The sequence below is a fragment of the Melanostigma gelatinosum genome (genome assembly GCF_949748355.1).
Source record: "Melanostigma gelatinosum genome assembly, chromosome: 16".
In the NCBI taxonomy this organism is placed as follows: domain Eukaryota; kingdom Metazoa; phylum Chordata; class Actinopteri; order Perciformes; family Zoarcidae; genus Melanostigma; species Melanostigma gelatinosum.
This window is the reverse complement of record NC_136649.1, coordinates 2,343,558-2,367,303: the sequence shown is the minus strand read 5'-3', so window position 1 is coordinate 2,367,303 and position 23,746 is coordinate 2,343,558. Positions and strand designations below refer to the sequence as shown.

The following is a 23,746-nucleotide window of genomic DNA, read 5'->3' as shown; positions in this document are numbered from 1 at the left end:
GTAAGCAACTAGCAGAGGCCATTAGATATTCTGCTCTGCAGTTCTGTATGCTGAATTCTCCTAGTGCTCGTATAATTGTAATCTGTTGTCTGTATCAGCATCCATTCTGTGTAAATGATGAGAAAATCAATACTAAGAAACTGCACTTCCCTCCCACGTGTCTACTAATTGAAAAAGCAGCAAAACAACGTCTGATGAAAATCAATCCAAAGGGTTGAGGTTTAAAAGTTGTAGTTTGCAACAAATGCAATGATGATAAAACTGTATTTTTGTGTGGATCGGCTGAGCTTCTGTTTCTGAGATTAAACGAGTAGAAAGCAGCTTTCAAAACTGTCCCTGACTACTGCTGGTTTTCTGTCCTTCCACTCACTTAATTACCGTTAATTACAGTTAATTGCAGTTGTTTGGGTTCACCTTGGGATCACCTTGTGTACATCACTCCCTGATGAGAACCAGCAGGACTCCCGACTCCCGATTATTGAATCCGATAGTGACTCAAACACTTTCTGTGCACTTTAAAATCGACAGAGACAAAATTGTTTTGTATTTGGAAAGATAATGCATCGTTTTTTTGATAGGTGGCATTTAAAAAAACAACAAATTCAATGGTTAGTAAACCTTATTAACAGAATAAGTAGTGTGTCAGCGGAGTGATACCTGTATGATTGAATTTGACACACATCGTTGAACAATATATCAGATATTAAAGCAATATATCGATCAATTAAGTATAGAAGAGAGAGCTCTGACTCGCACTTGTTACATGAATTTGGGGGGTGACCCCTCACGATCTTTAATTCGATAATAAAAAAAATTGAAAAACGAATTAATTAATTTTCTTTTGTTTTGTTTTTATTATTTCTATTTGGGTTATTAAAACTAGATTCCTTATGTAAATGTTTTCAATTCATCTGGAAATAAATAGTAATAAGCAAATAGGAGGCCTTTCATGTGAAACGCATAAAAGATTGAGCAGAGTTATCTTCGTACCAACATTGATGCCCAGAAGGCAGAAGTTTCTGCCGGCAGTGTATCAACCCTTGCGATACACCAGAGGGACCCAGACTCCACGTGACCCGTGCCCGGCGGAGCTGGTCCCTCCCTGTATGAACCCCTGGTGCCGTAAGATTTGGCTAGAAGGAGAGGATACGTTTTAATCCGTTCCCTATATGATTTTCACACCTGACCGTGCGGGAGATATTGGGGAAAAGGGGTTCCCGAATTCTTCTCCCTGGTTTGCCTCGCGCACTGCTTTACTCTAAGATTGATCTTTACCGGGTTCTAATATTGTACCGAATATTCTTTAATTAATTGACTACCAGCCCGGTCGAAGGCTGGCTTACTGTCTTATCTGAATCGATCCGCAGTAACTCATATGGACAGTGTAGTCTGTCGCTCTGACTATCATTTGGTTTTATAAGAGTCCAGTTTTTACTGGTCTCTTCTATTTACTTTTGTTTAGATTTTTCTTAATCCTTTCGTAATTGTTAAGATCCTGCTTGAGAGCCCAAACAGATATAAAGCTCTTTCAAACGCAAGCAGGTCTATCCCGGTGACCTCTCTTAAACTAGAGCGAAACTAATTTGAATAAGTATCAGTATGGTTTGGAGCATGTAAAGAATGCCATCAGTAATGTACCGAGCTGGATCAAACACAACTTACCTCAGGGGCTGAAGGGGATCTGCTGAGGCGTAACCCCTCTCTGGGCTGGCTTCTCAAGAAAATATGAAGAAAAGGATTTGGTCGAAGAAACTAATTCGTTATTTATTTATTTGCATTGAAATCAAAGTATAATCTCTTGGTCCAAAATACAGAGAAAAAATCGTTAACTGAAAAATATAAGAAAAATCACTTAAGTATTCAAAAACCCCTTCAGAGTATTTTACAGACAAAGGATCTTTAAAAGCACTGACTCAGCCAGCAGACGGGCTGGCTGTGTAGCCTACGGAGGACAAAGTTAATGATTCACCCAGCGCAGGACTGGACAGAGTGAGCTTTCTCTCCTGACTCGACTTCAAAAAATCTTCTAAGTATTCTTAAAAACTCTGACTCTCAAAGTCCGGAGATCTGCAAAAAGTTAAAGTTTCACCTCCGTGCAGGCAGAAGCCCGCACGGGGTTCGAGACTCCTTCCAACTCCGAACTCCTCCGCTGTTTCAAAACTGCCCCTATTTATACTCGTCCGGGGCTGGGGGCCCCAAGCAGTTCACCCATAACTTGATTGATGACACATAAATCCCTTACTCCAGCGTAATCTTTGAAAGCCCGGGTAGGCCTTTGTTTTCATATGACCCCGTCAGCATTTCCAGCGACTTCACTGTCAAGGGTAAGTTTATTTATATCTACCCCAAGGCCTAACCAATGACCTTAACGCCCTCCTGTCCGGCACCTGTTCCAGGGCCTCTTTCTTTCCGGCCGACATGGTGGCGCCTCAGTCTTCGTTCTTTGTGTGAATTTGCTGGCTCAGCTCTTGGCACTTCTCATGAACCGAGAAGCCTGCCTGGGGGTGTGTGTGGGTGTGTGTGTGTGTGTGTGTGTGTGTGTGTATGTGTGTGTGTGTCCCACCGTACACATCAGTGCAGCAGGGGGTTTTGGACAACCGGTCTAACCGGTGCAATCTTATAAGAGCCTCCGAGTCATATGCCTGATTTAAACAAGGCTTTTGCCGGTAGAGACATCACGATTTCGCAAAACATCCACCGTGTTCAACACACTGTTTAATTAAAAAAAAGACTAACACTGCACAAGCTGTTGAGACACAGTCAAATCTTCTTTCAAGTTCCTGCAACCCATTTTAAAATACAAAATTCAGACAAGAATGATATAAAATACATACCCTTCTCATGAATTTTGAAGCCTCTTGAGTCTTAAAGATGCGGTTTCTGTCAAGTGGCGCAATGAAACAAAAGAATGTCATCACGCCAACTTGTTCGCTTCCTTGTGTATACTCATGAAACAAGGGTGTAGTTTGTTAAAAACGTTTTAGGAGTTTTACTTTCTGGTAAAAATCCATTGTCTTCTTGTACAGGGAGGGATCCAGTGGATGCCAACTTCCTGGCTCGCCTAAAAGTGTGTCATCTTTTTGGGAACCACACCTTTTGTTATTCTCAAAAAACAATCGTAGCATTGTATCAATGACACACAGACCAGGTAAACATAATTGCAATGCCAGGTAACATCTTGGATTTAACATTGTGGCCTGTAAATGATGACAATCTGGACTTTAAACACCTGTCGTGTGTGCATTAGGCTGATACAACTGCATCCACCTTACTGTTAGGCTCTATACTCAAAAATATAATATTCCTTTATTTGTAAGCAACTAGCAGAGGCCATTAGATAGTCTGCTCTGCAGTTCTGTATGCTGAATTCTCCTTGTGATCGTATAATTGTTGGAATGCTGTTAAGCCGTTAATTGAGAGGAAAACCTGTGTGACTCTCACAGAGGGGGCGTGTCTACAGCACCTGCCCCAGGTGTGTGTCTGTGTGACTCTCACAGAGGGGGCGTGTCTACAGCACCGGACTAAGAATCACTCCGCTGTGGTGAAAGCAGTCTCTGCAGTCTTTTCCTTCTCATAGAGGTCTGGAACAGCTTCACACTGAAGTGGGTGCGTGAGTGGACTTCGTAGCGTGGCTCAAGCATTTTAACCAGATTTAGAAATCCTTTGTTTTCTACACCGGAGTGTCCCCCGTCGCTGACATGCCCGATGTTTTGCCGTTGTCGTGTGTCTCTCTTTAAATAACGCCGACATACCGTAATGGTTTCGTCCACCACCCTCATCCGTCATTATACGTTACAGGGAAGACAAAATGTTCCCAAACTTGCGACTGAAATGACGCCGCGGCTTCTGACGTTCCTCCGCTCGCCATGACGTCACCGTTAAATGCTTCTAAGCTGCTCCGTTCACGTGAACACACTACTGCTTTATATCTGTTCACTGACACTCTGCATTGATATTCGGGGACTTGTTACTTGAAAAGGAACAGCAACAGTAGAACTTTACACACTATGATGATTACACTGTAAAAAAAAAAAAAAAAAATACTCTATTGATCCGCGGTTCACGAGTGATCCGAACCGCGAGGTGTGATCCGAACGGATCACGGATCGATCCGTGACACCACTAATAGAGACCAATGTTAAATTTTGCTTCAAAAACATCTTCCACAGAACACGGTACCCCATTTCTAGATTGCCAGTTAAGCCACATTTTTTACACTACAGACACAATTTTTACAAGATCTGTTTCTCAAGTCATCCTCCCTCTCAATTATTAATATCGGAGCAATAGGAGCTACGATTATGGGAGTTTTGATGATTTGTTTGAGAGGTGTTTCCCTGTTTTATCTCCATGAAATGGCTTCAGGCACACAGGTGTTTGCGATTGAGCCAATTAGTGATGTTGACAAACACACAGACTCACAGACACACGCGCACATACACTCCTCTCCCTCTCTCTCTGTGTCTCTCATACAGTCATTCAGGTCTTAGGGATCTTTAGAGGTCTTTCCCCCCCCCCCCCCCACACACACACGCCATTTTTAAATAAAAGCCCCACAGAATGAATCCTAACTGAAATGCTTGTGATGAGCCTGTCATTTAATAACCTCTGTTTATGTGTGTCAAACATGATGATTATGTCTCCTCTCCCACTCCCTCCCCCACCCAGTCCCACCCTTTCAAAATAAAAGCCTCATGGATTAACTGTATTTCAACATTTCGCTCAAAATTAGGCTTTTTTGTTGAAATAATGAATGCTCTTACTAATACTGCGACAACTACTACTACTGCTAATATTTCTAGTATTACCACTACCACTACAAATTTTGCTGTTGCTACTATTACTACTACTGCTACTGCTATTACTGCTACCATGAATATTATTACTACCACTACTGCTATTACTACCACTACCACTACTATTATTACTGATACCACAACTGCTAATACTGCTACTGCCAGTATGAATAACCAGTACTAATACTACTACAGCTATTAGTACGACTGCTGATACTACTACTTCTCCTACTTCTCTAATTACAAATACTTCGACGACAACTTCTACTACTACTGCTACTACAAATATCACTACTGCTACAACTAGTACTCATTCAAATGCTACTCATACTTATACTGCGAATAATACTTCTACTACTACCACAACAAATATCACTACTGCTGGAATTCTTTTAAGGTACAGAAACCGTTCAAATATCAAAATGTTCAGCTCTTTCAGGAGAGGGGTGATATGACTTCATATTTGTAATCTTTCAACTTTTTGAATTATTCAGCTTTTTGCATTTTTTTTTAAATTGGATATCTATTTTCAGCAATGTTTTTGAGATTCATTTCAGCTTTCAGCATTCCAACGCATTTTCAGCAGGAAATGCATTTTCTAGTTCCACTATTTCTTCCGTCCCCCCCATTTTACGTTGCAACTCTTCTTCTTCTTCATTTTTTAAGCTACAGAAACCGTTCAACCATCAAAATGTTCAGCTCATTCAGCTCATCTCTGCTATGAATTTTTCGATTTCTAACCTTTAAACTTTTTGAATTTTTAAGCTTTTAGCAACTTTCTTTTTGAATGGGATGTCGATGGAGAATATTTTCAAATCCTCTTAAACTTCTTCAACTTTCAAATCCTTCAACTTCCTCATACTTTCAGCTAAATACACCATTTCAACTTTCAACATATTGCCACATGATTCAGCTTTTTGATATCTTTTAAACTTTTTGAACTGCAGCAATTTAACTTTTATGATTTTTCAGCCCTTTTCTGACTTTATAATGGGTGTGTATTGCGCAGTTTAGAGTGCGTGATGTCACCGCTAGAGTGAAGAGCAGCTTGAGATTCTTGTGAAAAAAACATTTGTGTTTTGCCACTGTGTCCACAATCTTAGTCTTAGGGATCTTTAGAGGTCTTTCCCCCCTCCTCCACCACTACTTATTCTAATGCTATTAATACTTCTACGACTAATACTACTTCTACTTCAACAACAACTTCTACTGCTATTACTACAAATATCACGACTTGTGAAATTAGTTTAAGCTACAGAAATTGTTCAAATATCAAAATGTTCAGCTCTTTCAGGAGAGGGGTGCTTTGACTTTTCATATTTGTAATCTTTAAACTTTTTGAATGAAGCTTTTTGCAATTTTCTTTTTAATGGGATCTCTATGGAGAAAATCTTCAAATCCTGTTATACTTCTTCAACTTTCAAAGCCTTCTTCTTCCTCATACTTTCAGCTACAGACACCATAGTTAGACATTTCAACTAGAAGGTTTTTCAGCAGTGCAGTTTAAATGCTTTCGGGCTTCAACATTTTTCAGACAGATAGTCTCCCATTTCTTAATTTTCAGCAATTTTTTCACAATTAATTTCAGCTTTCAGCATTCCAACGCATTTTCAGCAGGAAATGCATTTTCTAGTTCAACTTCTATTTCTTCCGTCCCACCTCTTCGTCTCCTTCATATTTTAAGCAACAGAAACCATTCAACTATTAAAATGTTCAGCTCTTTCACCAGAGGGGTGCTATGACTTTTCATATTTCTAACCTTTAAACTTTTTGAATTATTAAGCTTTTTATTTTCAATGGGATCTCTATGGAGAATATTTTCAAATCCTCTTAAACTTCTTCAACTTTCAAATCCTTCAACTTCCTCATACTTTCAGCTCCAGACACCATTACAGACACAATTTTTACAAGATCTGTTTCTCAAGTCATCCTTCCTCTTAATTATGAATATCGGAGCAATAGGAGCTACGGTTATGGGAGTTTTGATGATTTGTTTGAGAGGTGTTTCCCTGTTGTATCTCCATGAAATGGCTTCAGGCACACAGGTGTTCGCGATTGAGCCAATTAGTGATGTTGATAAACACACAGACTCACACACACGTGCACATACACTCTTCTCCCTCTCTCTCTCAGTCTCTCTATCATACAGTCATTGAGGTCTTATGCTGCGTTCACACCGGTCGCGTTGATTTTTTGACGCGCGTCAAGATTACATACAAAGTCTATGCACAGACGCGATGAGACTGGCGCGCCGCGATTTTGCGATGGCGCGCACAAAAATCGCCAATGCGCGAGTTGAAATTTTTCAACTTCTGCGACATAGCCGATCAGCGTTGAGTTGCTCCCCCTGTCATCACTGGCTTCCTGCCGTTGTTGAATCAGGAAATAAATCCTGTAGCCGTCTGTGTTCACCCAGAGCTCTACGATACCTCATATCAACAGAGACCGGACCAAACTATGTGTATACATGTGTGTGTGTAAACCATACGGTACAAACAATGAATAGACGCTGCCGTATTTACGTCTACGTGACGTTATTGAGTGCTGGTGGAGCTGCTACGATGTTAGTATAGCCTAGCACCGATCCATCAGAGCTCCATTGAGAAGACAAGTAGCCTACAAATCGGCATCATTACGTAGTTATTTCGGAGTCCCTTTTTGTCGGAGAAGACAAGTACAAATCGGCATCATTATGTAGTTATTTCGGAGTCCCTTTTTGTCGGTTTATTTTCCGTTAAATCACAGCCAAATCAGTTTATGTTGTGTTCCTACAGCTGTAGTAAACAGCGACCGGTGGCTTGCTAGACACAGTGAATACAGCTCGATGAAATCTCCTCTGAACAATATTATGAACCAGATATGACGGCGTTTGGCATTCCGACGTTTGAGGGACTTCCACAACACGTACAAAGCAGCAATTGTCCTTATTCCTTTCATGGTTGAAAGCGGAAAGAAATGATGGCCAGGTGAACGGCTTCCAGTCGATAAACCACGCCCCCTCTCCGGCGTTACGTGATTTTGCGGCGTTTGGTGTGAACATGACCGGCGGCGCGTTGGACGCGATTTTGCAGTGCGTCAAAAAATCAACGCGACCGGTGTGAACGCAGCATTAGGGATCTTTAGAGGTCTTTCCCCCCTCCTACACCCCCCCCCCCACACACACACACGCCATTTTAAAATAAAAGCCCCACAGAATGAATCCTAACTGACGTGCTTGTGATGAGCCTGTCATTTAATAACCGGTTTGTGTTCATCGAACATTATGATTCTGTCTCCTCTCCCCTTCTCCCCCACACCCCATTTCAAAATAAAAGCCCCAGAGAGTGAATTCTAACTGAACTGCTTGTGATGAAGCCTGTAATTTAATAACCTCTGTTTATGTGTGTCAAACATTATGATTATGTCTCCTCTCCCCCTCTCCCCCCACCCAGCACCATCCTTTCAAAAATAAAAGCCCCATGGATTAACTGCATTTAAACAAGCTCAAAATTCGGCTTTTTTGTTAAAAAAAAAGAAGAATGCTCTTACTACTACTGCTGCTGCTAATATAGTATTACTACTGCTGCTACTACTACTTCTACTATAACTTTTGCTGTTGCTACTATTACGACCACTGCTACTGCTATTACTGCTACCATCAATATTATTACTACCACTACTGCTATTACTACCACTGCTACTATTACTTATACGACAACTGCTACTACTACTACTGCTATTCATGCTACTAAAAGTAGTAATACTACTACAGCTATTAGTATGACTGCTACTAGAACTACTACTGCTACTTCTTCTACTGCCATTACTATTACTACTGCTACTTCTACTACTACTACGATATTAAATACTACGACCAATACTACAGCTATTACTATGACTACTGATGCTACGTCTTCTACTACTTCTTCTAATTACCAATACTTCTACTACTAATAATACTTCTACTACAACTACAAATATCACTACTGCTACTACTCGTACTTATTCTAATGCTACTAATACTTCTACTAATAATACTTCGACTACAACTTCTACTACTACAAATATCACCACTGATGAAGTTTGTTTAAGCCACAGAAACCATTAGAATATCAAAATGTTCAGCTCTTTCAGGAGAGGGGTGATATGACTTTTCATCGTTGGAATCTTTAAACGTTTTGAATTATTAAGCTTTTTGCAATTTTTTAAAAATTGGATCTATTTTCAGCAATGTTTTTGCAATTAATTTCAAATTTCAGCATTCCAACGCATTTTCAGCAGGAAATACATTTTCTAGTTAACAATGATTGTGTATTTTTGTAAAAATGATCACTTCTAAAAAAATGTAGGAAATCATTAACAGTCATATCTTCACATCATGACTCGTTTGTACTAACCACTACCTTTGTAACATGTTTGAACAAATCATGAACTCTGTCCCATGTTTATACAAATGATCAGTTATGCAAGATAAAAAAACTCTTTCACATGTTTAAATGAATCCTATTCAGTGGCGGCTGGTCAATAGAGGGCCATGGGGCATGGCCCCACCATGAGCGACACAAAAACAAAAAAAATTACAATAATCATAAATTATACAAATTGTCAATATTTGTGTTTTTGAACTATGGAATGTACCCAGTAATGTGTGTAAAATATGATATCTGCGCAAAATATATGCTTTTCCTGCTCGTCCTCTCTGCCTGTGTGCTCTCTGCTCGTGCTCTCTGTCTGTGTGCACGACACTCTGAGAACCCGCAGCAATCGTTTTGGCCCAAAAGAGACGGGTCTATGAAGCAGTTTAGCCAATTGCTGATTCAAGATATAAATGAGTGACATACAATTTAGCCAATCAGCGCCCTCAAATAGATTCAGCTGTGGGCCAGAACGATCTGGCCCCCCTCGCTGCGCGTTCTCGTCAGGAGAAGTCTCTACAGGCCAGCGCGAGCACTCCTCCTCCAACCCCCGTTTGAGAGGAGAACTTTGGCGGAGATTCTGCAGCCAAAGAGCTGATATCAGATCAGCCTGACCTCACAATCAGACAGCAGACAGCAGGGAAAGGGAAGCAGTTCATGCGAAGCTTCTGTACTAGCTGTACACCAGACAGATTTGGCTAGCTGCATGACATCATGCTAATAATTTATTTAGCTTTTTAAAACAACGGGGACAGATCCAGCACGGACAGTTACAGGAGTGAGGGATGAGGAGGTAAGGAAACATGAGAACACCAGGGTAGGGAGTGAGGGATGAGGAGGTAAGGAAACATGAGAACACCAGGACACACATGAGAACTCTGTCAAGCTACATATTAGACAAATTGAACATCTTTTATTCTACATAGTTGTCCTCAGTCTCATCTGCTTAACTTGGTCATGGAGGCATCAACATGTAATCGAGATGTTAAATTAACAGTGAAAACTCATCATAGCTTAATTTAACATCAGTATTCATAATTACACTTCATGTTTACTTCTCCTGATCTTTACCTCCTATAACAAGGTCCATAGGGGCATCTCAATAAATAAACATGTTATATTATATTATATAAGTGTTATTTACTGATTGTTTTCGTGTTGGAATACATGTTAAATATTTAACTGCCAAGTAATAATGCGTGTTTGATGCTTACATTTTTTTTGCATTAAATCATACTGGGATGTTTGCTGAAATTGATAGGATGGCCCGACCTAGAACATTTTCTACCAGCCGCCACTGATCCTATTACATGAGTACTAATCACCACATTTTGGGAAATCTGGGTCAACTTTGCATTGCGTAATGAAGCCTGCATGCTGGCCTGTAGTCTGTAGCCACCAGCTTTTTTTTGGGTACCTTTTTCTCCACGAAGAAACTAGTAAAAAGTCTTGTCTATATCCGAGGGGCGGATCCAACCCTCCGAGGCACGCGAGCGTCTTTGGGAGCCTGCGTTCAAACCTCTAGTCTGGGCATTTTCCATCGTACTGCGTTGCCTCGCCTCTACCCCTGCCACCCACAAGTTGTTGCCCCGCGGCCTGTTCCGAGGACTGACAGACCTGACGACGGTGTGCGATCGCGGTGGGGGCAGCACGTCCGGTGCCAACGGGAAGCGCCCGCCATTCGGAACCTGAAAACCTAGGCCTCTTCCTTTTAAAATCGACATGAATGCAAGCGTTTTTGATTAAAAAAGGACAGAAACTACAATTTTTAGACGGAGCTCCATGGGGACCTAGTGCTATTTTTAGAACATGCCTTACGGGCGACTCACATGGTGCCCGCGGGGACCATGTTGGCTACCTCTGGTCTAAAGAGAGACAGAAGAAAATGTATGGAAACAAAATCTTTATGTAGAGAGAATGAGAGGGAGAGACAGTTGAAACTGTGGGTTTGCTTTTTTCGACAGTTGTAAAAAGGTATAGGAATCTAAAATTAGCAACTAAATCACTGTTCTCTGTGTTTGTTGTCTTGGCACTCTTAGACATGCCATCAACTAGTTGCTCCTAAGTTGTTTCTTGAACTGCAATTTTATTATTTTTGTTTTCTATATTTTACAGGTGATAGGGCACGTGGCACGTTGTTTCCTGTTTGGTTGAACTCTGTGAAGCTGCCCTGTAGTATTTTGGGCTCATCTGACTTAAAGGGGAACACCATCTAAATGAATGAATACCAATATGATATTTCCATTACCTAGTAAAGTCCAATCAACGTTTGTGAACATGAGCTCTTTCAAAGCCAGAAAACAGAAGGAAGTGTAAAACTTGTAATGTCATCAAGTATAAAGTGTGGAGCTGCTCACAGACTAAAAGACTCCACTAACACCAATGTTGTAGTGGTATGTAAATATCACATGTATCTCTGGAAATAATAATCACAATGTCACCAAATGTTGACTAGATGTTCACAGATGGTTATTACATACAATAAAGCAATACCTTTGCCCATCTCTGAAATGTATACACATGAAATATAGGTGAAAGTAATACATATAAATAATATATATATATATATATTAATAAAAAATCCAAAAGGTACGTAATTATATGTCTGTCATTATTTAATTAAGGAAACCAATCACCCAAAAATGTGATTTACCAAAGACTGTTATCTTATCATAAAAGTAGGTTATTTAACTATTTACTTCACCCTCTGATGCCGCAGCCCCGAATAGTGCAGCTAGCACTTCAACCTGACATACAATGGGCCCTACTGATGTAAATCAAGAGAAGTTTAAAAGATAACAGGTATGTTTATGCATGGCAGTGGCACTAATAGGCCATCACTCATTTTCATTTCCAAATTTATGTTTAAAATGAAAACATCAATTTGAATAGCTTGTATGATGATTATCATGCAATTGACAGACAATGTTGATATTGCCATTGGTATCAGCTGACAAGGTTTATGAATGTCAGTGACACGGCCGCCCTACTCACTGTACCTTGCACATGTTTAAAATAAAAACATGAATATATCAACCTGTGTATTATTTGAATAGCTTAGTATTAAATGCACAATAAAGAGGTATGTTTATACATGACACTAGGCCCAGTTTAATATAAAACACAATTGTACACAATATATATGGTCGGGGGTCCCTGCTCCATCTCTCTATCAGTTTGGGGGTCCTTGGCCTGAAAAACGTTGATGACCCCTGCTCTAATTGAAGGACGACCCTGCTCTCCAGTTTGCCACAGTCGCCCCAATTTTACCGAATCTGGAAACATCAAATCAATTTGTTTCTTCATACTATCCTATGTCTCTAATGATGTGCTGCATTTTATGATACTTATCAGGGTAAATGCAGTATAACCACCGCTTTACCCGGCTTTATCCTCATAAAGTGCTGGAAGTATCAAAAAGCTCAAGCTGGTAGAATAGATATCTGCACACTCAGTCTATGCAGAGAATACTGTATTTTTAGCTTTTGGTCTAAAAGGACCTTCATCAGAGCATACATAGTTCAGCCATAATACTTATCAGGGAAACTTCAGGAATTAAACAGTCAAACCATTGATCAATTCACCCAGTAACATATTTAGCTTCAATAATGGTAGCAATTAATAGTCGCAAAAAATTCTGGATCCTACACAATGGCATTCTCTATAGGCCCCTCCCCAAATCCCAAACCATTGATTCCAGAATCTTTGTGGGCGCTCCTTATATGTCAACATGTTAACAGGAAGGTTAAAGAGTGACCGGCAATCAGGCATTCTATCGCTAAGGGAATTTTAACAGGTGTGTTGCACAAAATAAATCAAACAGCAGAAGAGAAACCTGAGTGAGAGCAAATGATTCACAAGCACACAGAAGCAGCCTGAATGTGAGGAAAAGGCTTTAGACTTTGTAAATGGGGTTAAAGTAAATGGGGACGATATTGTTGATTGTCATAGTCGTCCACCAATCAGATTTTTAGTTTGACATGTTGGCCGTATTATTTGACATGTCAGAGCTGTCTAGGTGGCCTACAAGTACATCAGCATCAATGTGCGGTGTGATTGGTCAGTGGGCTAGCGTGACTGTTGTGAAGCTGAAGCAGCTAGCAGAACTTGGTAGTAGTAGTAGTAGTAAGAGTTCAGGTTGAAATATATGTAAGAAGATATGACATTGGCATGACATTTTTAGTATTTTGCTTGGTGTAGCTTTGTTTTTTTAACACTCAATGGCTGAAGGAGGAGAAACGGATTTGGGAGTTACTGACAACGCCTTTCTGGAGAAGGACATTTCCAGAAAAGCTGTAAGAAAGGGTTGGTCAACCCCACAGCTAGCAGCCCTGACCCAGCCAGGAAAAGGATTCGTACGAACGGTATTCCTGGCTAACAGCGTCAGAGAAGCGTTGAATATGTTATCGCTGGGAATGCGTTTTATTTGCAACTGAGCGTCTTGGTGTTTCAGAATCAGAATCAGCTTTATTGGCCATGTATGCGTGCGCATACATGTAATTTGACTCTGGTTACACATTACTCTCATCGTACATACACACATATGAAATATATACAATAAACAAATATGTACAATAAACAAGAGAAATATAAGAAAAACAAGGACATTTAACAGCTATATCCAATATAAGTATAAATATATCCCACACATATATATGTGTATGTATATATATATCAAACAGAGGTGGTGCAATATGACTTATTTGTTGTTCATGAGAGTGACGGCCAGTGGAAACAAGCTGTTCCTGTGTCTGGTGGTTTTGGCGTACAGAGCCCTGTAGCGCCTACCAGAGGGGAGGAGTTGGAACAGCTTGTGTCCAGGGTGTGAGGGGTCTGCAGTGATCTTTCCTGCACATTTCCTGACTCTGGAGGTGAACAAGTCCAGGATGGAGGGCAGGCTGGAACCAATGATCCTCTCTGCAGACCTGACAATCCGTTGCAGTCTGTTCCTGTCCTGTTTGGTGGCCGATCCAAACCACACAGTGATGGAAGAACAGAGAACAGACTGGATGATGGTGGAGTAGAACAGGATCAGCAGCTCCTGAGGCAGGTTGAACTTCCTGAGCTGGCGCAGGAAGTACAACCTCTGCTGGGCCTTTTTCCTGATGGTGTCGATGTTGGGGGCCCACTTCAGGTCACGGGAGATTGTAGATCCCAGAAACCTGAAGGTCTCCACAGCAGATACAGTGTTGTTGTGTATGGTGAGGGGGGGGGGGGGGGCAGTGTTGGGGGGCTCCTCCTGAAGTCCACTGTCATCTCCACAGTTTTGAGCCTGTTCAGCTCCAGTCTGGGTGTTTGTGCTCCGTGTTGTTGATCTGCTCAGCCAGATGTTGGAGCACCTCACTCACACAGGCCTGAGGTGGGATGTAAACACCGACCAGGATGAATGAGGAAAACTCCCACGGTGAATAAAAAGGTTTGGAGTGTTTGGAGCCGTTTGGAGCCATGCTACTCTAACCTCAGGTGGCTAACCAAGGCAGCAACACAACACCATAGCACGACAGGACACTTACAAGCTAAGGTGCTTTTGAAGACTTTTTCTGAGACCCGAGTGGAGGCTCGTCCTGTTCCCGGTTTCCCCGTCTGCCTGCCTTGTCTCGTTCCTGCTGGATTTTCCCCCCTCGTCTCTTGTCTTGTGCTTGGACTCCCTGTTGTGTTATGGTAACAATTCGTATTTGTGTTTAATAAACACCTGTTTCACGCTACTCTGCCTGGTCTGCGTCCTCTACCACAGTGGTTCTCAACTGGTCTGGCTGCGGGACCCACCATCACCCCTTAATGACAAGCCGGGACCCACCACCCTATTGTGGCATTCACGAGGACAGCTACGTGTTCTCTTCTCGTTTTCAACAGCTGTTGAAGGTCGCCAGTTAACAGGGTCCCTGGTTAAACCGTAACACCTGAGGAAGTGTTCGGGTTTGGGTTTGAACAACGTTTCGCTCACGAGTTATTGATCCGGGAAGTCCCAATCTGTGAATAGCGTTCTAACTTTACCGAACTAGTCTGTCAGTTTCTGTTCGTCTCGATACCGATCGGTGCTCAGACGATCTTCTAAATAGCTCGACGACACACTCCGACTCAGTAGAGCGAAGAATATTTAATGGCAGCTTTCTGGCATCGCGCTCAAGGCTGCAAATAACCTCAACTTGCTCCAGGGCATTGGACTTTGTAAGGTAAGAAAATAAAGACTTCAGAGCCAATGCGACGCATGAGCGACGTATGAGTTATTCCTCCAATGATGGCACTACAATACCCATATCAGATATTATTATTTCACAAAAGGGTGACATCACATTACCCAGAGGGCAGCAGTGACGGGGGAACACCTAGAGCTCAGATCTAAGTGAACCTGCAGCTGCTTTATTGCAGGACAGGACTATGAACTAAAGGGGTTCTTCACTGGTCTTCGAACCATCACAGATGATGGGTGATATGCGCCTCTTTTGTGTTTTTTGTTGACAGTCTGCTTCTCATTGAGTGGTAGTACCAGAGTACAATACAAGAAACAAGTAAAGGTGCGTTCACACCAAACGCGTTTATTTTTTGACGCGGTGCAAAAACGCGTCCAACGCGCCGCCGGTCGTGTTCACACCAAACGCCGCAAAATCGCCGGAGTGGGGGCGTGGTTTATAGACCTGAATCCGTTAATCCGTTCATAATATTGTTCAGAGGCGCTCCGTGGATTTTATCAAGCTGTATTCACTGTGTCTAGCAAGCCACCGGTCGCTGTTTACTACAGCTGTAGGAACACTAAATAAACTGATTTGGCTGTGATTCAACGGCAATAAACCGACAAAAAGGGACTCTGAAATAACTACGTAATGATGCCGATTTGTACTTGTCTTCTCCGACAAAAAGGGACTCCGAAATAACTACGTAATGATCCCGATTTGTAGGCTTCTTGTCTTCTCAATGGAGCGCTGATGGATCGGTGCTAGGCTATGCTAACATCGTAGCAGCTCCACCAGCACTCAATAACGTCACGTAGACGTAAATACGGCGGCGTCTATTCATTGTTTACACACACACATGTATACACATAGTTTGGTCCGCTCTCTATTGATATGAGGTGTCGTAGAGCTCTGGGTGAACACAGACGGCTACAGGATTTATTTCCTGATTCAACAGCGGCCATCGCAAAATCGCAGCGGGGTGAAAAATTACAAGTTGTTGGAATATTAACGCTCCAATCACGACACATCATCAGGTGGAGAAAAATGTGTTTTCCCTGTCAGCTAACGTTCCCTCTGATATAGTGACACAAAATGGATCGTTTTATTGAAACTAAAAAGTGATGCGGGAGACAACCCTGCACCAGTAAAGGCTCAAACGTTTGTGGTGAGGAAATATGAATACATTAAGTCTTGATTCATAATGTCAGGCGGTGATGGGGAGGGTAAGCAGAATGTTTGTTTTAGTCATGACAGCCGACAGAGGCATGACACATATTTACAGCCTAGTTTAGTTTTTCTCCTTTTTTGTCATGTTGTGTTTTTTTCAAATTTATTTGGGTCCTCAGACATGCTAACAATCAGAAGTGGGCCATGAGTTACAAAAGTTTAAGAACCCCTGCTTTATACACCAAAGTCACAGTAACAAACTAACCGATCGAGGCAGCGGTTGATCAGCCACTCACATGTTCTACGATGTCTGGTGGCTTTGGTGACAGCTTCAGTTCCCTGTCGGAAACATAGACTGTGTATCTGATGGCATGGTAAAGCATTGGAAATATACCGTACTTTTCGGACTACAAGCCGCTACTTTTTACCCCACACTTTGAGGCGTCGGCTTATAGTCCGGTGCGATTTATATACGGAGTTTTCCGTAGCTTTTCTCCACCACAACAACAACCGCAACTTCCGACTCGCTAGCTAACAACGACTCGCTAGCTTCTAAGCTAATTTTAACATTACCGCCAATGGGGAAATGCTAGCCGCGATTAGTATTAGCGAATATATAATATATCTTTGTACATCTTTTCATGCAGTCATACTTGCATTACAGACTAAGGTCTCTCACGGCTATCAAATGAAAAGCAATGAGGCAATAACTGTTGTTGCTCATAGCTCTGAATAGCTGTTGTGCTAGCAGCAACTGGCCAAGCCAGTTAGCCGTAAATGCTATTCAGAGCTATGAGCAACGTAGACACGCTGCATGAGAAGAGCAACTTTTTCTCAAGTCTGCCGGTGGATCCTAACAGCGCGGAGCAGTGTGAAAGAATCCACCATCACCAACGGGGTCCGAAAGGCTGGACTGTGCGAGATGAGGAGGACAGCGCAAGAGAAATAAATCATCTTGGTTTGCAATATAACTCTGCTGTCCTGAGTCTGCATTTGGGTCCTTGAACACACCACATCATGAACCGGTAGGTACCCGGTATGTACATGTCCGACTCACTAGCTTCTAAGCTAATTTTAACATTACGGCAAATGGGGAAATGCTAACCGCGATTAGCCTTAGCGAATATAATATATCTTCGTACATCTTTTCATGCTTCATGCAGACATACTTACAGTACAGACTAAGGTCTCTCAAGGCTACCAAACGGAAGAAGTAAAACGAAGCAGCGTGTCTTCTCATTAGAATCTAAAAGCAACGAGGCAATAACTGTTGTTGCTCGTAGCTCTGCTAGCTGCTAGCACAACAGCTCCGGTATTCAGAAGCTACGAGCAACAACAGTTATTGCCTCGTTGCTTTTAGATTCAAATGAGAAGACACGCTGCTTTGTTTTACTTCTTCCGTTTGGTAGCCTTGAGAGACCTTATGCTGCGTTCACACCGGTCGCGTTGATTTTTTGACGCGCGTCGAGATTACATACAAAGTCTATGCACAGACGCGATGAGACTGGCGCGCCTCGATTTTGCGATCCCGCGGCGCGTTGGACGCGTTATTGCAGTGCGGTGGACGCGGTGGACGCCGCAAAATCGCCAACGCGCGAGTTGAAATTTTTCAACTTCAGCGACATAATCGCGTGACGCTGTGGCGCGATAGCCTATCAGCGTTGAGTTGCTCCCCCTGTCGTCACTGGCTTCCTGCCGTTGTTGAATCAGGAAATAAATCCTGTAGCCGTCTGTGTTCACCCAGAACTCTACGATACCTCATATCAACAGAGACCGGACCAAACTATGTGTATGCATGTGTGTGTGTAAACCATACGGTACAAACAATAAATAGACGCTGCCGTATTTACGTCTACGTGACGTTATTGAGTGCTGGTGGAGCTGCTACGATGTTAGCATAGCCTAGCACCGATCCATCAGAGCTCCATTGAGAAGACCAGTAACCTACAAATCGGTATCATTACGTAGTTATTTCGGAGTCCCTTTTTGTCGGTTTATTGCCGTTGAATCACAGCCAAATCAGTTTATTTTGTGTTCCTACAGCTGTAGTAAACAGCGACCGGTGGCTTGCTAGACACAGTGAATACAGCTCGATACAATCCACGGAGCTCCTCTGAACAATATTATGAACCAGACATGACGGCGTTTGGTATTCCGATGTTTGAGGGACTTCCACAACACGTACAAAGCAGCAATTGTCCTTATTCCTGTCATGGTTGACGGCGGAAAACAATGGCGGCCAGATCGAGGCTTCCAGGACGATAAACCACGCCCCCTCTCCGGCGCTACGAGATTTTGCGGCGACCGGTGTGAACACGACCGGCGGCGCGTTGGACGCTTTTTTGCAGTGCGTTGGACGCTTTTTTGCAGTGCGTCAAAAAATCAACGCGACCGGTGTGAACGCAGCATAAGTCTGTAAGTATGTGTGCATGAAAAGATGTACGAAGATATATTATATTCGCGAATGCTAATCGCAGTTAGCATTTCCCCATTGGCGGTAATGTTAAAATAAGCTCAGAAGCTAGCGACATGTTATGATGTTCAGAGAAGAAGACAACTTTAGTACTGTTAAAAGCATCTTGCCGTTCAACGGGGACACCTGCGGCTTATAGACCAGTGCGGCTTACCTATGTACAAATTCTTTTTTCTTTTAAGAATCAGCAGGTGCGGCCTATATGCAGGTGCGCTCTATAGTCCGGAAGTTCAAATATAGAGTACACTTAAACTGATATTGATGTTTTTTAGGTGTGTAAGATAAGTTTTGCTGCTGCTCCCATCCACAGAACATTGCTTTGTTACCCTGCTGGTACTCCTGTTGTCTAAGGTCTGGCTCCTCACAGGGCTGGCCTGGGCTCTTCTCACAATGCAGCAAAGGTTCAAAGGCCACAGGGATCTGTTAATCAGTGTAAAATAATTTATCTCCACCCAGAGCAAGGCAGATTAATGAATCAGGCTACATAAAGACAATATCACCATTTACCGGTAATTTAAAACTAAAGCCATATTTCTTCTACTGAATAGATGCTGCCTGTCAACCAGCCATAATGCACGGTCAGACATAACTGGTATAACGGACCAATATGAATCTTAAAGTGTCTCAAATCTTGAATTATGTGTGGGAATGCCTTAACGGTTCAAAGTTGCCTTCAAGACACCATGGAGTTTTTTGTCGACTCCCAATCCAGTTAGTACATTTCCAGTTAGAGTTTTGATTATTCCCTTCACGTGACACATTTTACAAAAACATGCAATGAATTTACTTGTTGATGACACAATTCTGGACATTGGAAATGTCATGCCAAACCCCTGAGTTTGCGAGTAACATGTAGACATTTAGATCACCATCTAAAAGGGGAACCATATTTTGCAGAAGGAGTTAGAGTGTAATGTCCATTCAGCAGTACACGTCACAGAGCATCAGCAGAGTGCATCACATGTCTTCTCTCCTCCTCCACCTTGATGTCTCTCCACCACACCAATGCTCCCTGACATGTTCTGTCAATATCTGCTTCATTTCATTAAAGGTACAGGAGACTTCATTCAGATTCCTGCTTCATATGTATCTATATATAGGTAGTATGTGATGTACTGTGAAAAGCATATAGTGGATTTGCAAACGACACACATATGGCAACATGCAAACAAAGTACACAGCGTTAAGGCGACAGAGGAATCTTACAGTTATAACAGCAGAGGAACAATTCCCACCAAAAAAGACATGCGTAATGTCTAGTTTTTGAAATAGATTGTTGGACAAAAATATTTGACTGGAAAATGAGTTTGTTTGATTGATTTGTGGATCCTCCTTAAAACCAAAGTGGTGAAAATGTAGGCTTCTCCAGCAAGGACAGCGACTGCCTTATCACATGTATCTCTGGAAATAATACAGTTGAGATGCATATTTTTTTGTGCAGGGTACAATAAATTATAGTAACATTAATTATTAATACATAATTTTCTCATCTAAACCTTGTAGTAAATCTACAGCTGTTTGGAGTCTTCATACTGTAGTTGATGGCCCCGGGCCCAGGTTGTCCACCTTGCCTAACGATAAAGTCTGCCCCTGGTGTTTCTTCCCGTGATGCAGTGTATTTCACTGGTGTGTCTGACTGAGTCGCTGCGACTTGTATGGATCTTTTTTCATTCAAGAGCATGGTCTTTCAATTTGAGGGCACGACTCACTGATTTCACAGCCAACAGTTTTTTGTAATGCTTTCCACTCAAATAACCCCTGCTTTGCTCTGCTTCTGCTCAAACTGAATGCTTGTCGGCAGATATATTGTTGCTTGCACAGATATCCAGCGCTCAAGCTTCAGTCCTTCTCCCAGTGGCGGGCCGTGCATTTTATACCTGGGCCTTCAGTGCTGTCCTACTACAGTTGAACCACCTCCTAATAATCTCATTATGATGCCACAGCTACGGGTATTATTTGTTTCTAGGGGTGGAACAATACACGTATGCGTATTAAACCGTTTGGTACGAGGCTTACGAACCGAACAATACGTTTGAATCATACTAGTGCATTTGGGAAATATGTTTTCTGTCACGGGGTGTGGTAGAGCAGTGATCCTCAACTGGTGGGTCGCAGACCGTCGTCTTTGGAGCCTGTTTTGTGGAAACATGTGTTACGTAGAATAACGGGATACGAACTCATATCATTGAGTGGAAAAATAATTGGCGGGCAGAGGCAGTGCCACTACGGAGTCATACAATAATATCTAAAACAGTCAGCAGTCGGTCCTAAGAGCAGGGGTAACCAGATCAACTGGTGACCGCACTGCGCGTTTACCATGCAGCATTTTGAAGTGTAACACAGAGCACTTTTGAATACTACTGGTTTCCGAAACAAATCTTTGTCGCGCTGCAACTGAACGAGGTCAACGTTTGTGATGTTGTAATGAGGTGAAAATACACAATGTGGACAATAACGCATCAGAGCAAACTATAAATGGCAATGCCATAAAATGAAGAATTTAACCAGCCAAGAACAGCGAGATATCAAGTGCATTTAAAAATAAATATTCATTGAAACTTCCTCATTTCGTCCCTTACTTAGATACACATAGCATTCTCGTTATCTAATGATATTAATATATTTTATCTCATGGGAGTACACATGGGTTGCCACTGGGATCATGCAAAACTATACGACAGCAACAGTTTGACCAGAGTCACCTCTGACAACGTTTATCTGTGTCGGTTTAATGGATATTACCAATATACCGCAGTATTATTATCTTATATATTCATCTGTCCAAACAGTAACAGGGAGATGAGAAAACAAAGCTAACATAAAGAAGAGTTATCAAATATATACTGTAGAGTTTCATTCAGTCTCTGTAGCAAACAGAATGAAGGCTTCCTGTTTACCGTCATGATGACTTTAAATCTAGTCATCCAAGGCCACCAGCAGTGATTAGAGCCAGCGAACTGGTGCTAGTCCTTTAAATGGAAACTGCTAAACAAAGAACCTCAGAGGGAATATGTCCTTTTATCGTTTCCCTCTCATTCATTATCTGTTGACTTTATCCAAAGGCAGTTCAGCCTATGCATGAACTAAATGCACAGGCCAGGACATTCATACACTCAACAGATCCTCAGGCACAGTACCAGAAGAATGAGGCTGCCCACTCATGTTGTATGCAGGGATATCATCTTCACTTCTCTTCCTTCACTGGTCCTTTATGCTGAGCACTGGGTCCACCAGTCTATTATGAACATGCATTAAACCTGCAATGGAAACCACAAAGGATACCGTCAGCATGTCCGATACACACAAATAGTTTGCATTATAGAGTTCTACAGGAATGAGTCAGCATTTTTGCACTTCCGGTCCCCCGTCTCAAAGACCGTGGGGTTTTGGTTGGATGTCTGAAATAAAGTCTGTGGTTAACACAAGCTAAAGGTATTTTAATGTTTTTATTCTTTTATGAGTCTTAAAAAAGGCGGTTGCTAAAATCAATTGGTGTTCATTTGAAGATTATCTTGTTTAACAAAACATGTATCATAAATGTTTGTTGCAACAGAGTTTATAGAACCAGTGTGATGCTAACTTCCTGGTTGACCTACAATAAACGTCATGTGTATGTTATGACACCATTAGTAACATGTTGACTGTACTTGAGAATAAGAAAGTGTACAGAGGTAAGAAAGTGTTTCATATCATTTAAGACCCCTTCAGAGCACTGACCAGTTTGAGATAATGATCAGAAATGATGACGCGTGTTCATCATCTGTGAGATTCAGTCACATTTGTTCTAATGGACAACAGGCTGGCCTTCTCTCCAGGATGCTCTAATGTGGTTGACTTTGTGCAGCCCAGACTAGTTTGGGTCGGTTTCCTGTTCACACTGAATTATTACAAACAAACTAAGAGGCACAAACATCAAGTCATAGGACTCTTTCATTGGACTGATTTAGTGAGGTCATCCTGCATTATCAGTGCTTTCTGGACCCACAGAGCAAAATCTAATTGTGGGGACTGCCATCAGGTTTAGCAGCACTATACTGAACCTGATGTGCTTATATATCTCCTCTGCTTCTCCAAAGAACTCACTGAGATAACGGACTATGGCATCACTAGTCCACACTGTAACTGCTCCTCATTTAACAAGGAACTGTAAAAATCACAACACACCTCAGTTCCAACTGCTTTACACTTTTTGAAAATCCCAGCCATCACATGCCGACGAGCCAACATGTTGGGACGGTTACCACATTTATTTTAATTCATTACATATGCAGAGATATGTGCATCACTTTTACAGAGCGCAGGAGTTAATATTAGTTTTTCTTTTAAATTCATTGGAATTTAAAAAAAAAAGAAAAAAAAAAAAACCACACTTCTCCAATCACGGAATCCTGTGACTTTCACACTCAGAACCAGAATGAGTCTGTCTGTAGTCACCATTCTGTAGCCTCACTCAATGTCCCGCCCACATCTGACCCATGCTGACCCGTTCAGTCAGTCGTCGCTCTTTCCAGAGCGGGATGATTGCTTGGCCCCCAGAAGAGCCACTTGCTGAGGATGCTCCGATTGCTATATTCTTGACCAATTACAATGTTTTAAATTCTGATCAGCCAATTTCAGTTTTTTTCCTAAAGACTAAAAAGTGGCAACGAGACTCCAGACTTACTTGAAGTTCAACAGGTCATAATTCACCATAGTGTGAAAACCTCTCCTGGATTTATTCAGGTTTCTCTCCAAAAAACTACA

The 23,746-nt window shown here is 41.9% G+C and overlaps 1 protein-coding gene across 3 annotated transcripts in view; it reads right to left on the bottom strand.

Moving 5' to 3' along the window:
• LOC306789868 (glucosamine-6-phosphate deaminase 2) overlaps positions 1 to 23,746 on the bottom strand; it is a 32,120-nt gene that overhangs the window by 1,530 nt on the left and 6,844 nt on the right. For 2 of the 3 annotated variants that reach the window (XM_079285939.1, XM_079285940.1), the window contains exon 7: positions 21,478 to 22,260. The exons of the other annotated variant lie outside the window; for it this stretch is intronic. In XM_079285939.1, coding sequence (XP_079142065.1) covers positions 22,255 to 22,260 — 6 coding nt within the window. In that variant the 3' untranslated portion in view covers positions 21,478 to 22,254. Of the gene's footprint in view, positions 1 to 21,477; positions 22,261 to 23,746 lie in introns of those variants that run through there. 3 annotated transcript variants of the gene reach the window in all.